This window comes from Scardinius erythrophthalmus, assembly GCF_964197995.2.
Source record: "Scardinius erythrophthalmus genome assembly, chromosome: 24".
Taxonomy (NCBI): Eukaryota; Metazoa; Chordata; class Actinopteri; order Cypriniformes; family Leuciscidae; genus Scardinius; species Scardinius erythrophthalmus.
In genome coordinates this window covers 12,893,763-12,912,498 of record NC_138244.1, presented here as the reverse complement: position 1 = coordinate 12,912,498, position 18,736 = coordinate 12,893,763, and the positions used below count along the sequence as shown (strand labels likewise).

General features: G+C 35.3%; 2 protein-coding genes across 7 annotated transcripts in view; one reads left to right on the top strand and one right to left on the bottom strand.

Annotated features, from left to right (window-relative positions):
• Positions 1-9,718, bottom strand: part of mical2b (microtubule associated monooxygenase, calponin and LIM domain containing 2b) — a 49,392-nt gene extending 39,674 nt beyond the window's left edge. For 4 of the 6 annotated variants that reach the window (XM_081356661.1, XM_081356663.1, XM_081356665.1 and 1 more), the window contains exons 1-2: positions 8,845-9,045; positions 419-747 (exon numbers count right to left, since the gene is read on the bottom strand). In XM_081356661.1, the coding sequence (XP_081212787.1) occupies positions 419-682 (264 nt within the window). In that variant the 5' untranslated portion in view covers positions 683-747; positions 8,845-9,045. Of the gene's footprint in view, positions 1-418; positions 748-8,844; positions 9,046-9,668 lie in introns of those variants that run through there. The other 2 variants (XM_081356662.1, XM_081356664.1) reach the window with 1 other exon arrangement.
• A 1,966-nt stretch (positions 9,719-11,684) lies between these two features.
• The window catches only part of dkk3b (dickkopf WNT signaling pathway inhibitor 3b), a 9,497-nt gene continuing 2,445 nt past the window's right edge, over positions 11,685-18,736 (top strand). Inside the window, exons 1-5 of the mRNA XM_081356660.1 lie at positions 11,685-12,044; positions 14,217-14,342; positions 14,490-14,570; positions 17,474-17,566; positions 18,250-18,394. Coding sequence (XP_081212786.1) covers positions 11,847-12,044; positions 14,217-14,342; positions 14,490-14,570; positions 17,474-17,566; positions 18,250-18,394 — 643 coding nt within the window. The 5' untranslated portion in view covers positions 11,685-11,846. The remainder of the gene's footprint in view (positions 12,045-14,216; positions 14,343-14,489; positions 14,571-17,473; positions 17,567-18,249; positions 18,395-18,736) is intronic.

The following is an 18,736-nucleotide window of genomic DNA, read 5'->3' as shown; positions in this document are numbered from 1 at the left end:
CATGTCCTCCTAACCCTTGATCCCTCAGTCCAACGGTCAACTGTAGCAGAAAAACGGCTAAAACTAAATGATGCTGATCCTCATTTCCTGTTTCGTTTTATAAACGAACAAACTTTTCACAAAGGCGACCACCGCCACAGCGATCTCTGCCACTATATCAGTCAAAAATGATTTGACTAACAAATGTGGAAATGAAAATGAGTTGTTGTGCTATTTCAATTCTCTTTTGTTACACAACTTGACGTTTTTAGTCAGAATTCCACACACGTACACTTGACATCTTTGTCGTCGTCTACATCAACAAACTTACCTCGCTGAACCAGCCTTTCAAAGAGTGCCCTTATTTCTTTAAAGTAATTTTTGCTTCCTCAAAGTAGTGTGAGATTTGAAGGACACGTATAGAGCTCTGTAGACTTACTCTGGTTTCCGTGCAGGCTTTGCCCTTATTATACTCCTTATGGCTGGCTCTCTTGTCCAGTTTCGCCCACAGGCCTTGGGCCTTCCAGTAAGTGACGGCAGCTTTCAGGCTGCTGTAGAAGCCTCTGTGGTCGGAGGGGTTCAGCTCTAGCTGCCTGCAGAGGATGCTGAAGGCCTGAAGAGTTCCTTTACAGGTAGTGGCCTGCACAAAGTTCTCAAACAGCTGGCCGGCCTGAGACGCACGCTCGTCCTCCGTCTCTCCCATCTCTTTCCCTCTGTTGACAGAGGATTCAGTCAGAGGTTGATTGGTGCTGGCATTCCTTTTCAAGACTGGGGAAAGAAGAGGAACAGAGGGTTTTTATTTGTTTCTAGACCGGGATGAAAGTGCCATAAATTTCATTATCTGCAATCCACAATCTGTATATGGGAAAAAAAAACATCCTATATATGGGTATACAGAGCAGTGAAATGACTAAAAATGGTAGGTAGTTGACATCGGCTAGATTCATTTATAGCTTTAGGGCTCTGATTGCAGTCTGTCGAAGCTGTTTGTATATAAAGGTCAATTATCTCAAAACATCACTGTCCTTATAAGTATTAAAGAGATACATTTCAGAAAGATCAGGGGCCCAGGCGTCTGTGGAAAAGGATTTTTTTATTTTTCATTCACCAAATAATTTGGTATGGTATATAATACTAACTCAAATAAAAGTAAAATACATAAAGTAAATAAAGAAGAAATAAAAATAAATGAAGTGATAAGTAAATAAATGCATGTATAGAATAATAATAAAAACTTTGTCAACTTAAAAAAAGTTAATATTTTTAAGATAATTTTTAAGCAATTATTTAGGAAACAATGTTTCATTTAGCTGTTTTTAAAGAATATTTTAGAAAGAGGGTGTCCCATGTAAGGGGATTATCCTATTTAGCATCAAAAACGTCATTAAATGACTAGTCGACTGCTGGACAACTAGTCAACCATCTTTGGCTATCTGGACCATGCCTTGTAAAACACAGTGCATTCTGTCCTGAAGTACTGCCGGTAAATAAAATGAAAATGACACAAAAACACTTGGCATGTGCTGTACAATAGGCCAGAAGAGTCACGTTAACTCCGAGTCTAGTGCTTGATAGGATTACTGCATGCAGAGCAAACGGGACAGAACAAGGAATGTTCAAAATCAGGACACCAAGATTGGCCCAGTTGTAGACAACCTGTGAGCCAGAAAACTATTTTCATGCAAAAGTGGCCTTCACATTCTTCAAAATGTCTCCTTTCGTGCAGTGCAGGAGAGGGTAAATAGGTTTGGAATGGCATGAAGGTGGGACTATCATGCATTTCTCAATGTGTCCTTCAGGTAAATTCAGCAAGTGAACGGAGAGTTGATTTTGAGAGTGAAACCAGAGCGTACCGATACGTGAATGATTTTAATGCGCGTCTTCGGAGGTCATCTGAACGAGTGAGAAAACTTGGCAAAAGTCCAGCATCTTTCTCTCAATGAACACTCCTGAGGGTCACTTGAGTCTCACCAGCCTAATCAAATCTGGCAGCTGAGGAGAGCTTCTCATTTATCTGCAGGGTGGCATTACGCATTAGCTGCTCTCTCCCGATTCATTTGGGCAGTCACATCCACTGTTCGGTAACATTTTCACTGGTCCTCTACCATTCACCCTCCAAAAAACACACGCGCACACACACATAAGAGACAAGACTGGAGTAATGATGCTGAAGACATCTATATATAATAAAAATAACTTGACCCAAATTTCTAGTCCTTGAATTCTCCAAGGACCGGATTTTTATGTGTCACCAATGGTCAGTTCAGCCAATGCAGTGTGGGAAAGTTCCCATTGCTAAATTTAACCATGCTGAAACGGCATCAGGGGATATTTCTTGAAGCAAGATGAGCCAGGAAAGTTGCCTGGCACAAAATCATAGTTATATGTGAGACAAACAGCAAGACGGACCACATTTAGAAGCTACAAATCATATTGTCTCAGTAGGACCAGCCTCTCGGCAGATGGCGCATCTGCAAGCAACCTGTGCCATTGCCTTCAGAGATATTTTTCGACAGGATCATGCACATTTGCTCATCCCGTCTATCATAAACAGACATTAAAAAGTTCATGCTAATGTAACTGTGACTCCCAAACAAATTGACTCCGACAGCTCAGACATGCAGTCTTTCACCATTAGGTCTTGATGGATCTTTTTGCAGGATCTTCAGCTTTGAGAGAACCATCAAAGGGTTCATACGCATCCCAGTGGATTCGGCCACTTAAAACTGGAATTCCTAAGAGCCACTAAGATTATTCATGTGACAGGAGCACACAAAAGGGAAGTTAACCTCCTCTATTATTCTCACCAGGGCTGTATTTGATAATTTTTTTTTTTAAATAAGAGTAATAAAAATAAAACTGTAATAACATTTTACAATATTTAAAATAACTTTGAATATATTTTAAAATGTAATTTATTCCTGTGATGGCAAAGTATTTTCAGCATTATTACTCCAGTCTTCAGTGTCACATGATCCTTCAGAAATCATTCTGATAGGCTGATTTAGTGCTCAAGAAACATTTCTTATTATTATCAATGTTGAAAACAGTTGTGCTGCTTAACATTTTTGTGGAAACTGTGATACACTACCTTGTATGAAAAAATTAGATGTTAATACTTTTATTCAGCAATTCCAAATTGAATTGTTTAAAAGTGACACTAAAGACAAAATATTTATATTTCAAATAAATGCTTTTGAATTATTCATACTGAAAAAAATTAGTTCTGAAGATCATGTAAAAGTATTAAAAGAGTAATTAAAAAATGTGTGTATATACGTGTGTATATATTAGTTGTTGTTGTTGATGTGTTTTTTGTGTGTGTTTTGTATATTGAAATGGTGCTTCTCAAGGGGTTTATCCTAAAGAATACATTTGTTCAAATCACACACGTTGGGTTTCCATGTTTCAAGGGTTTCCATGATTGGTTTTCCAAACGTTGTGTTTCGATGATTTTTATACTGTACAAACTGTATATTCTATTCCGACCCCTAACCACAACCCATTTTCAAAAAAACTATTTAATATAATTTATAAGTGGATTTCCTCATGGGGACAAAGTTATAAAAAGTGTCTTTGTGGGGACATTTGGTCCCCATAAAGTAGGGTTTACCAGGAACACACACACACACAAACGGTTGTTCATGTTTGTAGGGAAAGTACACCCTACAGAGTCAATAAAGATGAGTAGTTTACTGCCTGAAGTAGGCTATTACCGTACCAGCAAACAAAAGTAACCGGAGAGCAATGCTGCTGTCTAAGAGAGTTCGGTTACACTGGTTGAAGTGACGTTCATTATTGTTAGCCAGCTGACCTATAAGTAAGCATAATGTATTATGTATTTATTATATGGCATTGGTCGATATTGGATATTTAAAGCATGCTCATTTCCTATATTTTTAGATTTAGATCACATTGGCCATCATCTAAAACTCACTTATAAAGTTGATTTTTAAAAACTGTTATAATTTAATAACACTTAATAATATTTTATTTTGACATGATTGCACACTTTGCCAGAAATTCCTGAGAAATAAAACATTTTAAAGAAATGTCTCAGATGTTTTATTCCTTTAAGGGAATGTCTCCCTTATTCCCAATGTGTTTTTCCAACTTTTGGAAGTACACAGTCAAAAGTGCATAAAAAAGTGTGATTTTCTGCACAGTATTTCCAGAGGCAGGATATCTGATATTGTATGAGGTCCAAGTCTTCCTGTTTGTGCACTTTTTACTGCTTTGTGGTGGACAAAGAATTCAAAGCAGCTCCTCTAGATCACATCAGTGCTAAAATGTTGGCACTTTTTAGGATTTCAAAATATGGCACAACAGCTCAACTAATGGGCTAACATCATTGGCAAACGGATGTAGAAAGAAAAATGCAAAGGGGCAAAGCTATTTTGAGATCATAGTTCTTGAGAATGATAAACAATCACTCTTGTTCAAACAAACTAAGCCGCAAAACAGCGTAACTTATACATTAGGCATAATGAAGGGAAAGATGTAGGTCAAACCCATAATGAGTTCTCTAGAGTAACGTCTTCAGTACAGATTTGGTCGAGTGACATTGAACTGGGCAACACCCTTGTGCAACCAGGAATCCTTAAGCCATCAAAATAAACACCAGTCCTACAATTCCCAGTAAATATACAACTGATACTGTGGTTTTGCAAAAAAAAAAAAAAAAAAAAAAAGAACACATTATGAGGCATTTACAGAAAGACCTTCAGAGGAAAACTGACCTTTGAACAAGGTCTGAATATTTTGTAAGGTAATACAATTTTATAAAATGTCATGCTATGTTGCATTTGGAAGATTGTTAAGAAATTTGATTAAATGACGGATCTACCAAATGCAGCTTGTTGCACATTAACCAATCTTACTGTACTGCTGTATTAATGTTCTGGAAGCCAGTTTCTAAATCAGAGAAAAAAAAAAAAAAACATTAATTTAGGTAACTGACTCTCATAATCACAACTTTATATCTCACTGCTCACAGTCACAATTGCCACTTTATATCTCAAAATTGTGACTTTATATCTAACAATTGCCAATTTAGATCTCACAATTGTCACTTTATGTATTACAATTGCGACTTCAATGCTAAAAATTGGCACTTTCTCACACTTGCCAATTTATTACTTACAAATTACCTTATAGATATTATTTATATCTCAAAACTGCCAATATATCTCACAATTGGCACTTTACAATTGGGACTATATCTAACAATTAGCAATCTATAGCCTATATTGCCAACAATTTCCACTTTATATCTAACAATTGCCAATATTACAATTGCGACTTCATTGCTAACAATTTCTACTTTCTCACAATTGCCATTTTAAATCTCAACTTCAAATTTATTGCCTTATTATAGTTGCGACTTCATTGCTAACAATTGCCACATTATATCTCACAATTGCGACTTCATTGCTCACAAATCACAATTGCGACTTTTGTATCGTAATTTTGACTTTGTGTGATTTTTTTATATCAACCTGAAATCTCTCTCACTGTTGCTTTATATTTCTTTTTATCATTTTCTCCTACAATTGCCGATTTTATTTTTCACTCTGAAGCAGACACAGGCTTCCATATAAAGTGGATACGCTCTTGGAGAAACATTCTGGTGATCCTGCTCAGAATAGACAGGCCTCAAGTTTCAAGTACGGCCATGGTGTGATTCTATAGCCGTGCAGCAATGTACAGCAGGTTCAAAGCCTTGACATTAGGCTAAGTCATGGGGTAAATAATCCTAGTTAGGCTACGCAGAAAATCATTTGTAGAGTTTACCTAAACATTAAAAACAGAATCATCTTTCCCTAAACATGCATTTTAAAAAGCTTTTGTCCTATTCTCCAGAAATTCTGACAGATTCTACCAAGCAGACATCAAGATTTCTGGCAGCATCTTTAACTGATCCAGTTGTGTGGATGATATGATCCTTACGATAACAAACACACAACTTTCCACTTCCTTTAACGGTCTCTATCCCACTGGGAAGCAGAAGGAAGAATTATAACGGAAACAATTTAAAGACTCTAAAAGTGGTCCTGCTTCAGACAAGCAGATCTAAATGAACAACAGTTTCAACTAAAAAAAAAGCCGTTTGCGTTCTCTGGATTAAAATCTTTCCGTTACACTACAACAGGATGGCCAAATGTAAACCATGTATTCACTAGGGTGAACGGATTTAGGTTGGATATAGTCTTACACACTCTTACTAACCTTTGCCATGACCAAAAACTACATATAGCCTCTTAGGTTAATTAAAATCAGTCAGTCATTTAAATACATTTAGTATCAATCCTCTCAAGATATCAAATGTCAACATGAAGCAACTTTAACAGGTGTTCAGATTCTCCTCTCAGCTGGGTAGTGAAAAAGTACAAACTGAGTTGAGATTCGCATTATTTGTTCCACATGAACCAGCTGGAGTCTGATCAACCAGCCGGTTGGGTTGTTTTATCGTGATGTGAACGGCACTAACAAAATCCAATAGATGAACTTATGCAATTCCACGAAAAGCCATGTTGCGATATACTACCCACATGAAACGCATGAGGATCACAGCAGCTCAAGAGGAACGGGGAGGTTGTTATTTTGAGAGATGTCCACAGTGCAGCAGATAAACTTTCAGCATTCACATCTGTGGATAATTGGATTCAAGCCATAATAACTGAACTTCTACTGAGTCTTATCTTAAAAAAAAAATCCCAAATAACTGCCTAAACAGCTCAGAGGATCTCCAACATTATTTGTGTTTTGGTTGAGTTTCATTGTGTTTTGGTTCTGTTTTCCCTGTTCGCCTGTATGACCTAGTTTCCTAGTGCGTGTCAGTTTGTTCCCTTGATTAAATATTCCATTCACCGGTTGTCCAGTTAATTTACTCATTAGTTCCTCTGTCTATTTAAATACCGTCTTCATTCAGTAACAGTTCATTGTTCGGTGTCGTCTAAGTTAAATGGTTTTGATGTTTCCCTGAGTGTTCCTGTGGGTTTTTGAGTTAAAGACTGTTTCCTTGAGTTCTTCGTCTTCACGCGCTTACTCGATACAGATACCCGAGACATACATCCGTTTGAGTCAAAGTGTGATCGTTTAACATTTGAAAATAAAATTAAGACGTAAATGTTGTTAGTATTGTAATTTTACAGTTGTACTAGAAAATTACATTTAAAAGACTCAATTTCTTATTTTACAGAACAAGTTACAATACTACAATATATTTATTTTGTTTAATATATTATTTCAAATTAAAAAAATCATAATAAAAAATCAATTATATTTACTCAAAATCTTACTCAAACGTAAATATTATAAAAATTCTAATTTCTAAATAATTCTAAATAATCTAATTTTCCAGCTTTCAAAATTATTTTATTTTGCACTCCTCAACAAAATCACCCCACTCATTCAAGAATGATTTCTAATTCTTTCCAAATATAGCTATTTAAGTTAAGTTATCTAGTGAATATTCCGGTATTTCTTCATATCGCAATATATAATCGCAGAACAAGTAAATATAGCAATGCCAGTTTTTTCCAATATCGTGCAGCCCTAATTGCGACTTCATATCTCACAATACCGACTTTATTTATTGCAACTTTGTACTGTACCTCACAATTGGAACTTAATTGTTCAAAATTCCAACTTCACTGCGGATCTTTCATCATGCCTGTGATGAATCTGTGGTTGATTTAACAGAAATCCACACCATAGTAGTGTATTTCTGTCTTTCTCTGTGCTCAGGACGGCCCTTATAAGTCAATGGCATATTCCAGGAAGCGGGGATTGTGTAACAGTATCGTTTTGCCCTATAGGCAACAGAGGTACAACATATTGAAAAGCTCTCATAAACAACCACATGATCTGCAAGAGACTAAACGGATCAAGAAAAGCAAACACCTAATGGTGCATCTCGTATATTGCGTCATGAGAACCCATATAAACTAGATGGTGTTAACGTTCAGCAGCACTGCTGGGAATTTAGGATACAGACATACTAGTCCTAGAAAAAAAGAACAAATATTTATCTAGACAACTTGAATTTCATTACAAATTAAACTAAACACACAAGAAACATCTGCAGAGGCAATAATCAAGTTATTCATCAATTGAGACACTTTGATGCCAGTCTGAGCCTGTTGATCTCTACAGTCTGAGCAACACACACCAACAATGAGTAATCCTGGACAACAGGGAGAGAAAAACAACACTCTAGTCTAACCAAAACCATTCATTTTACATATCACAGAAGTTAGGAAACTTCCATCAGTATGAAGAAACACAATCACCATGGGGAAATTGCTGATTAAAACAAGTTTACCTGAGAACAGTCATAACTAAGACCGAAACTGGTCTCTTTGTAACTTCTCTCTATGTTTTGGAATGTTTTAGCTAGTTTCTAAATGGTAGACCATCCTTCAGATTTATTCCCAAAGGGAATGTTGTCATTTTAGCTAGTGGCTGTATCAGGCAAAATATAATGCTTTAGTGCTGTATTGGCATTATCTAGGAGATAAACTACAAACCTGGACAGCTGACAAGCACTCCAAAGGCAGTTGTAAATTATTTACACCACTCTTGAAACTAACCTGGCTAAAATGTAATCAAACACCCGACTGGATATCCAATACAACTTTGTTAACAAATTAGTTAATTCATTATAATAATATAATTATCATAACGCAATTATACATAGCATAACTAAACCTATTTATTTATGTTATAATACAACAATGTTTTTCCATATGTATGGCATCAGTGTATGCTGTCAATGCAGCGCGTGCCCAATATAGCGTGTCACTTCTAGTTTCCCAGCAGCTCGTGCTTTGACGCGCTCAAACAAGTGCTCAACAAACTTACTTTTTCCGCTGGAATGTGACTTTGGGCTTCAGCGACAGCCGCAGAATCTGATTGACAGCGGTCGATATTATCCGTATACAGTATCTGACCTCTGAAGTTTTATCTCGCAGAGAGAAATGTTTGTATTTTATGATTTCATCCACCCGGTTGTTGATATAGGTCGCCCTCGCGACTCACTGGCTCTTTATGCCCTTTATAATCAGAGGCGGAGCTTCCCGTGACGCCCAATGGGAAGTTCAGATCTACTGGGAAGGCGAATCCCACTGTTGTTGTTTTTTTATCAGGCGTCTGACTGTAGACTACTTTACTTCATTCTATGGAGAAACTGTATTGAGGGTTTGAGCTGAGCGAAAGCTGTAATTGCAATGCTTTCAACAATATATAAAAAATAACTTTAGACGTTCAGGTTTTGAATACAATTTGGTTTTGTAAAATATGATATGGGGAGCAACAACACATCGATTGCAAAACGGCATTTCATTAATACGAATGGAATTTTAGTAGGCCTACATACACACTGCACCACAACATGTTGTGCATTAATGTTTGGAATATTCCCCCAAAAATGTAACGCATTAATGTTTCTTTCCACACACACATAAAAGCAAGCTTATGTTTTCTGCCCTGTACCAACTGTCCTACAGACGCCTCATGATCCAGGCACCTGACCTGCTCGAAGTAAAATATGTCCTTTAACATGCACTCTAATTTTAAAATCTATTTTTCTCATTCTTTTAAATGTTAAACACAATATGCTACTATACTAGGCTACATAGTAAGTATTTGAGTTTTGATAAATATGATGAGCATGCATTTTGTCTTACCTACAACAGTGGAAGACTTCTGGCTCTCACGCCAACAGTTTAATCTCACACATGCTGGCAGGTGTTTCATTAGCACAGCGAATCACAGCGGTGAACGAGATCTTGTACTCTGTCGCCATCTACTGGACTCTTAAGGGATGTGCATGCTAAATGCACTTTGAAAAGAGGTGCCAAATGTAAGTGCAATTGGATGCGTTCATTAGACTCTATTTGTAGCAAAGAAATAAAAATTTAATAGGCTACTAATTCATGTTGAAACAACAAGTAGTGGCGGATTAAGACTCTTTGGTGCCCCTCACTGTAAAACAATTATTTTCATGATTTGTTATCACAACTTCTTTCTTTTGTCAAATCAACTTAAGATCATGTGGTTCAGATAACATAATAGCATTTGCGATTCTGTTGATTGAACCAATCTCCTTCTTTGTATTAACTCAAATTTTTTATTTCAATGAACTCAAAATTTTAAGGCAACCAGGTAACTTACTTTTTTTAAGTTAAACCAACAATTATTTTTTACAGTGCTGGGCACTGACACCTAATTACTATTACAACTTTCATTTCCAACCAAAATCCAACGTCTGTACGACGTCGGATGTTGACGTCAGTCTGACGTTGGGTTCTGACGTCAACCCAACTTTCAGTTTGCAACAAACTGAACTGGGACAGATGAAATTGCAAAAAAACATTCTCCCAGTTTCACAGACAAGGCTTAAGCCTATAGTCCCAGACTAAAATGCATATTTGAGCTGTTTTAACTGAAAACAACTTTCACTGACAAATATGTCAGTGTCATTTTTGTCTCAAGATGCACACCAGTAATATTTTTCTTCTAAGGCATAAAGAATAAATAAATAAAATGTGTTTTATGTGAAAATTTATATTCAGTTATTATTATTATTATTTTATTATACTCAAAAGTAATTCATATTAATAAACGTATCTGACAAGAAGGCATCAATGTTAGCTCAAGTAGAAAAAATTCTTACAAAATTAGGTTACCACTTTTTGCAATGTTCTCTATAAATTATTAATTATAACTTGTGAACCCAAATGTTATAGATAACCTGCTGCGAGTATGCAATATTAAACATTTTAGAACTAGTGAACCCAACTGTTACAGGCATAATATAATAAACATCTGTTTCACTTCAAGATACGATATAAATTAAACAAAACATGCTGCAAAATATTATTTAAAAAAAAACGGAACAAATATATATATATATATATATATATATATATATATATATATATATATGTATGTATATGTGTGTATATATATATATATGTATGTATATGTGTATATATATATATATATATATATATATATATATATATATATATATATATATATATATATTATGTAATATTGTTAAGTATTACCATTTAAAATAATGGTTCTATATTTTAATATAGTCTACTTTGAAATATAATTTATTTCTGTGATGCAGAGCTGTATTTTCAGCATCATTACTCCAGTCATCCGTGTCAAATGATCCTTCAGAAATCATTCTATGCTGATTTATTATCAATGTTGAAAACAGTTGTGCTGCTTAATATATATATTTTTTGGAACCTGTGATACTTTTCTTCAGGACTCATTGATGAATAAAAAGTAAAAAATAACAGCATTTATTTAACATAGAAATCTTTTCTAACAATATAAATATTTACTATCACTTTTTATCAATTTAACACACCTTTGCTGAATAAAAGTATTAATTTCTTTAAAAAAAAATTATATTGTAACAAAAGATTACTATTTTAAATAAATACTGTTCTCTTTTTAAATTTTTTTCTGAAAAAAAAGTATCACAGATTATATATATAAAAATATATATTAAGCAGCACAACTGTTTCCAACATTGATAATAAATCAGCATATTAGAATGATTTCTATGTGACACTGAAGTATAATTATTTAAACCATTATTTCAAATTGTAATAATATTTCACAATATTTTTTTTCTTTCTATATTTTTGACAAACACATTTTCCTCGTTTTTGAAGGGCAGTGCGCTGTCGCTTTAATAATTGAGCCATCAGACGCTGTAGTGGGAGCCAAAAACCTTTTCCGGTCTTTTTTTCCCCTCACAAGTTTCCAAATAAACCACGTCCCAGGCACAGACAGGGTCTGTGATTTTCTCCAGAGGTGACTCGCCTAAGTAAAAAACGATGCTGAAGTGTGTGATATTATCCCTTTGCGTGGGCTTTGTGTTGGGCAGCTCAGTTCACAGAGGGGGACATCGGGACATCACCGAGACCCTGGAGGAGCATGTGGTACACGGACAAACCACTTTAAACGAGATGTTCAGGGAGGTGGAAAAACTGATGGAGGACACGCAGCAGAAACTAGAGGAGGCTGTCCACCAGGTATGACTGGAGAAACAACAATCTCAGCAGACTGAATTTTGTTTTGCGCCATTTGCTTATGCGTTAGGATGTCCGATTCGTAAACGAAATTTGAGTCGGATCCAATGAATCTTTTTTTAATGTTCACAAAACATCGAACGAATCTCATAGCAGATTTGGTTTTAGAAAATAACTTTTAATAAATCCTACAAAAAGTTGTAGTATTGTTCAGTGTATATTTTTAAGTAGGCTATATATTTTGTTTTTAAATTACTTGCTGCAAACTGAACTGGGACACATTAAATTGCAAAAAACAAAACAAACAAAAAAAAAACATTCCCCCGGTTTCACAGACAAGGCTTAGGCTAAGCCTATAGTCTAAGACTAAAATGCAATATTGAGCTGTTTTAACTGGAAACAACTTTCACTGACAAATGTAAAGTGTCATGTATTGTTTTGTCTCAAGATGCACACCAGTAAAAAAAAAAATTCTAAGGCATCTTTATAAAAATCTATTTAAAGTCCACATGAAATCAAAATTGACCATATTTACTTTGTTTGCCTAAATTGATCGTTTTGTGGTGAACAATTCATCCATGCAAGTCAATCCACACAAAAAAATGTTTTGGCTTCGTAATCTTTAATCAAAATCTGAAAATGCCCCTCCCCTCTGCATTGGAGGACCTTCTCTGATGACGTAGGTTTGAGGAATTGGTTTGGGCAACGCTTAACCACTCCCCTCAAACCGTTAGTCTGTTATGAGCAGAGATGGAGAGGAGGAGCGCTAGAGTAAAACCCTGCCCTCTGTTCAATATTCCGTTTCACTGGGAAATGCGTCACAACACTGGAGAAAAGTCGTTTGCAACTTCCGGGTTCACGCGGACTTCAAAGGGACTGTGTGTAGGAATTTCTCCCATCTAGTGGTGAAATTGTATTTTGCATTCAAACGAATAATGCTCTCCGGCGCCTCACTTTTTCAAATGCGCGTTGCATCTACGGTAGCCGTTATGTACCAAAAAGCTATGACAGGATGTCTTATAATAGCACTTCGAGGTTTTCTTTGAGTGAACAGGTTTGTTATTTAAAACAAACTGAAACTTGAAACAACGAAAAAAAGAATGTTACAATTATCAATTACTGACTGTGAAAAACATTAACTATGGTAATTAGTAGTAATGCCTTCTTTACTCGTTATATTTTTTGAAGTACGTGCATTGTTAGATATCATCATCATCAGAGCCTTCTCTAACGTTACTTTACTCAATAGCTGCTATTCATCAAAGAGCCTGTTTAACTCTTAACTATAAATGTTCTACTGTCTATATAATAAAGTACACAACCAAGCAATGAAAAAAAAGCTTGTAACTAAGACCGTAACATTGACTTACCTGTCTAAAAGAAGAAAGCAGGCAACTTCAGGGTCTCTTTTGAAAGCTTTCTCCTGCATTAGCTATCCTGACATTAACCCTTGTTTTTGTAATCTACAGTCACGTTTCCTTTTACGGTCTATTTTCGACGACGAGGACTCCTTATCCTCTGACTCAGCATATGTATGAATGAACGGTGTATAAATAACCGTGCAGTGTGCATCCTTTTAAACTTCACTGCTCTGCGCCTCCGCTTCTGCTGGCTTCAGTCACGTGACGCTGGTTCTGAACGAAAACGCATTGTGGAAACACGTTGGCCTAGTACTTTTTGTCCCTCTCTGCTATTATAGTTTTTCAAGATGGCGGAACTACATGGAAGCCTCCGTGGACCTACCCGTCCCATGTATATAAAGATAATAAATTCTTCGTTTACGAGGATTAGTCTGATCATTGGCATATGTATTTGTACACCATTGAGGGCATATTTATTAATAAAAATATTGGTTTTAGATAATAAAATACCTAAAAAGCTACACATAGTCCCTTTAAATGTCCTAATTGAAAGCCCTGTCTGTGAAACCAGGCCAATATTGATACAATTTTATCGACAAAAACCGTAATATGCAATGTGTCTGAATGATTTTTGAACCGGTTCTTTGAAGCGAACTCATTAGAATCGATTCACGGAAATGAATCGGACTTTCCAACACTAGAGGGTTAAATGCAAGATTTACCTCAGAATTCTCAATGTCTAATAAAAAGTACAATTAAAACATTATTCACATCTAGACAATATTAATCTTATTTAATAAATATGCACAATCAGATGGAAAATGAGTCATCAAAATCGCTGTTACATGGACGTAACTTTCCTGCCAGTTTTCACAATGAAACTACAACAGAGATCAAGGTGGGGAATCGGACCGTGCATCTGATAGAGAGAATTGACAAGGTATTTCATGTTTATTGGCTTGTACTTGATGTGATTTTATATTTATATTTGCACTGTATTGACATGAACAGAACTGCATTGTGGTCATGCCTTTGTAGATTGATTTGCCTTGTCTCTATCTGCAACTTACTCCTGGTTTTCCTGTAGGAAACAGATAATAAGACTGGAAAGACTCATTTTTCCAGAACTCTCACTCAGGACACTGAACGGTGGAATGAAGTAGATCATGTGAGTCTATATTTCATCTACAGCCTTAATATCACTTTAAGTTACAGCCTAATAATAAGCCATTTTAAAAAAGTGACCATATAAAATGCAGATATGTAGATATCAAACTTCCAGTGCAATGAACCACCCTGAAGTGAGTTTGTCGTCACTTTGGCAACCTGGGGTTAGAACAGAGTTTATTTATTAAAACCAACATGGATTTTCCACTTCACCAGTCATCAAACTAGAACCTTCCATTTACATGGGAAACATGTGGCACATCATTGAGACTTTTCTAAACATGGACAATTCTTGTAAATAAAGTAGTTTGAGGGACAGATGGTTCACATCAGTCCTCTTTCCTCACATTTTGTATTGTTGCTGTGACTAAAATATAAGCTTTTACTTTTTCTAAGGCTTATATAAGATGCCCCCTACTGAAATTAGTCTTTTAAACACTGGATAATTCAACATTAACACATTCCCCCGGTTTCACAGACAAGGTTTAAGCCTAGTCCCAGACTAAAATGCATATCTGAGCTGTCTTATAGCGACTTTTAAAATATGTCAGTGCCATTGTTTTGTCTCAAGATGCACACCAGTAATGTTTTTTTTTCTAAGGCACATTTATAAAAGCTACTTAAATGTCCTGATCCTGGCTTAATATAAGATCTATCTGTGAACCGGGCCATAATGTCTTTTTTTCCAAGACCAAATGTAATGTTTAGCATCCTTCATTTCTAAAGTACACTCTCAATTCTCTTGAATAACAGACTAACTGTGTTTAATAGCTTTTGATTAAAAAAGAGACAGCTACCATTCTATCTATTCCAGAGTAAAACCTGAATATATAAAGATTACACTTATGTCCTTATGCATTTCTGCAACAATTTTACAGATGGCAGTGCCATTAGAGGCTCTTGTTCAGGCAGTCTTCTGGCACCAGGACAATATATGGTGAAATTAGAACAGCTGGAAAAAATGGATGGAAAGTGGTGCACTGGGATTGTGTGGTCGAGAGTTAGTGCCAGCATCCATGTTGCCATGAGGCAGCTCTTAGTGGTTTCTCTCCTATTTTGCACAGTGGCAAATCTGAGCTCACAGACAGTTAATAATTATAAATTTAGTTAAAATATAAAAAAAGAAAAAAAAAAAAGAAAAAAAAACATACATACATATACTGTATATATGTATGTATGTTTCTTTTCTTAATTTTACACACTGTATATTCATTATTTAATAATTTATTAATTATTATTAAATAAGATAAAAATATTAAAATATACAATTATATATACAAGATATGTACTGTATACATTTTATATATATATATCCATATTGATATAAATTAATATGTATAATGTATGTAGATATGTTTAATCATTATACTAATTTCATATAAAAATCTAACTCATTAATTTTAAATTTAATGAATTTTGTGATGATGTCTTATGTTTTCTACACATTTTCAGTTTGTATTCTGTCTTCCAGAAGAACTTGGACCTGAACTTCCTGTTCTTTAGGAAAGTTGTTTTTGTTCGTGAGGAATTACTGAGAGGTTTTTTCACGTGACTCACTCACATTAGTCTAGACTCCAGGCATTGTAACTCTGGGGGGAAGGGTAGTGGTAGTGGTAGGTCGCTTTTACAGCTCTCACGGGAGTGAAGTGCTGAGATGGGTTTCTGGACCTCCAGATCTGCAAATGTGGAATTAATTATGACACCGCTGATGAGATCATCAGGTATTATCTTTTAAAAATGACTCCTGTTTGTCTGCCATGAACTGCAGGGCAGTTGGAGAATACGGTATTCGCTATTCTTTATCTAGTTTATTTGTAAATATTTTCAGCAGAGTGGAAATATATTGGAAAAAATATTACGTCTTTTCCCTCCTTTTCCTTAGGATATAAAGTTAAGTCACAATTTCCATCATATCAATTTCCAGCTTCTAAGAAAGTACAAGCGCACAAAGGACTGTTTTTGATAATACATTATTATATTCACTCATCGTTGGAAGCGTAGATGTGGTGGATGTTCCAGACAACCCAAATGTATTTTTCAGTTAATGGTAGATGTTTTTTTCTTTGAGTCCCCAGCTAAATTTCTGTCTGGGAGGCGAAACACCTCGTTGGAATTTCTTGACCTAAAGTACAAAACAAGACATACTATTACAGTACTTTAGGAACAATACTGTAGGATACTTAAAAGAAAAATTCCCCGAAAAATTTGACAAACAAAAATACTGGCATCGTACACACCCTCATGTTGTTCCAACCTCTGACTTTCTTTCTTCTGTAGATTATAATTAATTTTTGGCAGAATGTCCATGCTGCTCTTTTCCATATAATGAAAGTGAATGGTGAACAAAAGCAGCACACTAGTACTGCCCGCCACTGTCAGAAATTTGGGAATTTTATGATGTTATGAATTTGATGTCGAATCATAAAAATATAGTCCAGCAGAGTTTATTGTATGAATAGAGGTGCTTGGGATTTTTGCTGAACTGCAAGTACAATAACAGTGTTTCTGTATTATACGTTGAACAAAATTATAAACGCAACACTTTTGTTTTTGCCCCCATTTTTCATGAGCTGAACTCAAAGATCTAAGACTTGTTCTATGTACACAAAAGGCTTATTTCTCTCAAATATTGTTCACAAATCTGTCTAAATCTGTGTTAGTGAGCACTTCTCCTTTGCCGAGATAATCCATCCACCTCACAGGTGTGGCATATCTAGATGCTGATTAGACAGCATGATTATTGCACAGGTGTGCCTTAGGCTGGCCACAATAAAAGGCCACTCTAAAATGTGCAACAATATTTGGGAGAAAAAGGCCTTTTGTGTACATAGAAAAAGTCTTAGATCTTGTTGCATTTATAATTTTGTTCAGTGTATAATGTCAGTTTCATTCTTGTTCACACAGGAGTGCATGATTGACGAGGACTGTGGGAACGACAGCTTCTGCCTCTATGAGATCATCACCTCCAAATGCATCCCGTGCCAGACGACTAATATGGTCTGTGCTCACCTTTTGTTAAAAAAAAAGAAAAAAATATATATATACGGTCATGGTCGTTTCCATACACCTTGAAAAATCGGCAAAATAATAATTATTTTAACTAAATTAGATGGATCATACAAAATGCATGCATTCAGTTTTCCAGCATCTTTTGCATATTTCAGCCCTCTCTAGCAGTGACTATGATTTTGAGATCCACCTTTTCATACTGGGGACCATTGAGGGACTCAAATACAACAATTAAAAAAGGTGAAACACGATGCATTAAGAGCCGGAGGGGGGTGAAAACTTTTGAACAGGATGAAGATGTCTAAATATCAAATTTTTCATTTAGTACTGCCCTTCGGAAGCAACAGAAGATACTTACATGTTTTCCAGAAGACAAATTATGTACAATTTACCTTGATCTTCAAATTCAAAACGTTTTCAGTTTTTATGGCTCTTTTTGCTTTGTGTTTCCTTCTTTATATATATAAATGTATTTGTGTAGATATATATATATATATATATATATATATATATATATATATATATATATATACATATACATATACATATACATATACATATACATGCATACATACATACATACACACACACACACACACACACACACACACACACACACACACACACACACACAATTTTTGTTAAAATATATTGATATTATTTACTTCTAGGAGTGCACAAGGGACGTGGAGTGTTGTGAAGATCAGATGTGTGTGTGGGGTGTTTGTGCTCAGAACAGAACCAAAGGACAGTCTGGAACAATCTGCCAGTACCAGAGCGACTGCAGTCCTCAACACTGCTGTGCCTTTCACAAAGGTTGTGTAATCTTTGTATAGATTATCTCAGTTTTAAAGTTGTAATAATTCATATTTTTATTATGGATTTTCGTGTTGTAGGATTTAAAGTCTGTGACAATAGTAAAACTAAATAAAATGAAATAAAATGCATTTCAAAAGTAGCAAAAATAAATGATAAAGAAAATACCAAATAATTTATTGGTTTTAATAAAAATCAACCCCTGGAACATAAAAGTGCCTAAATAAGCAACTATGTTAGAAAAGCAGTTGGTTATATTGTAAAACATCTGAAACATATCCCGTTTCACTGGGCCTCCCAGTCAGAAGGTTTCTTCTCAAAGTACTAAATAATTGTTTCCTT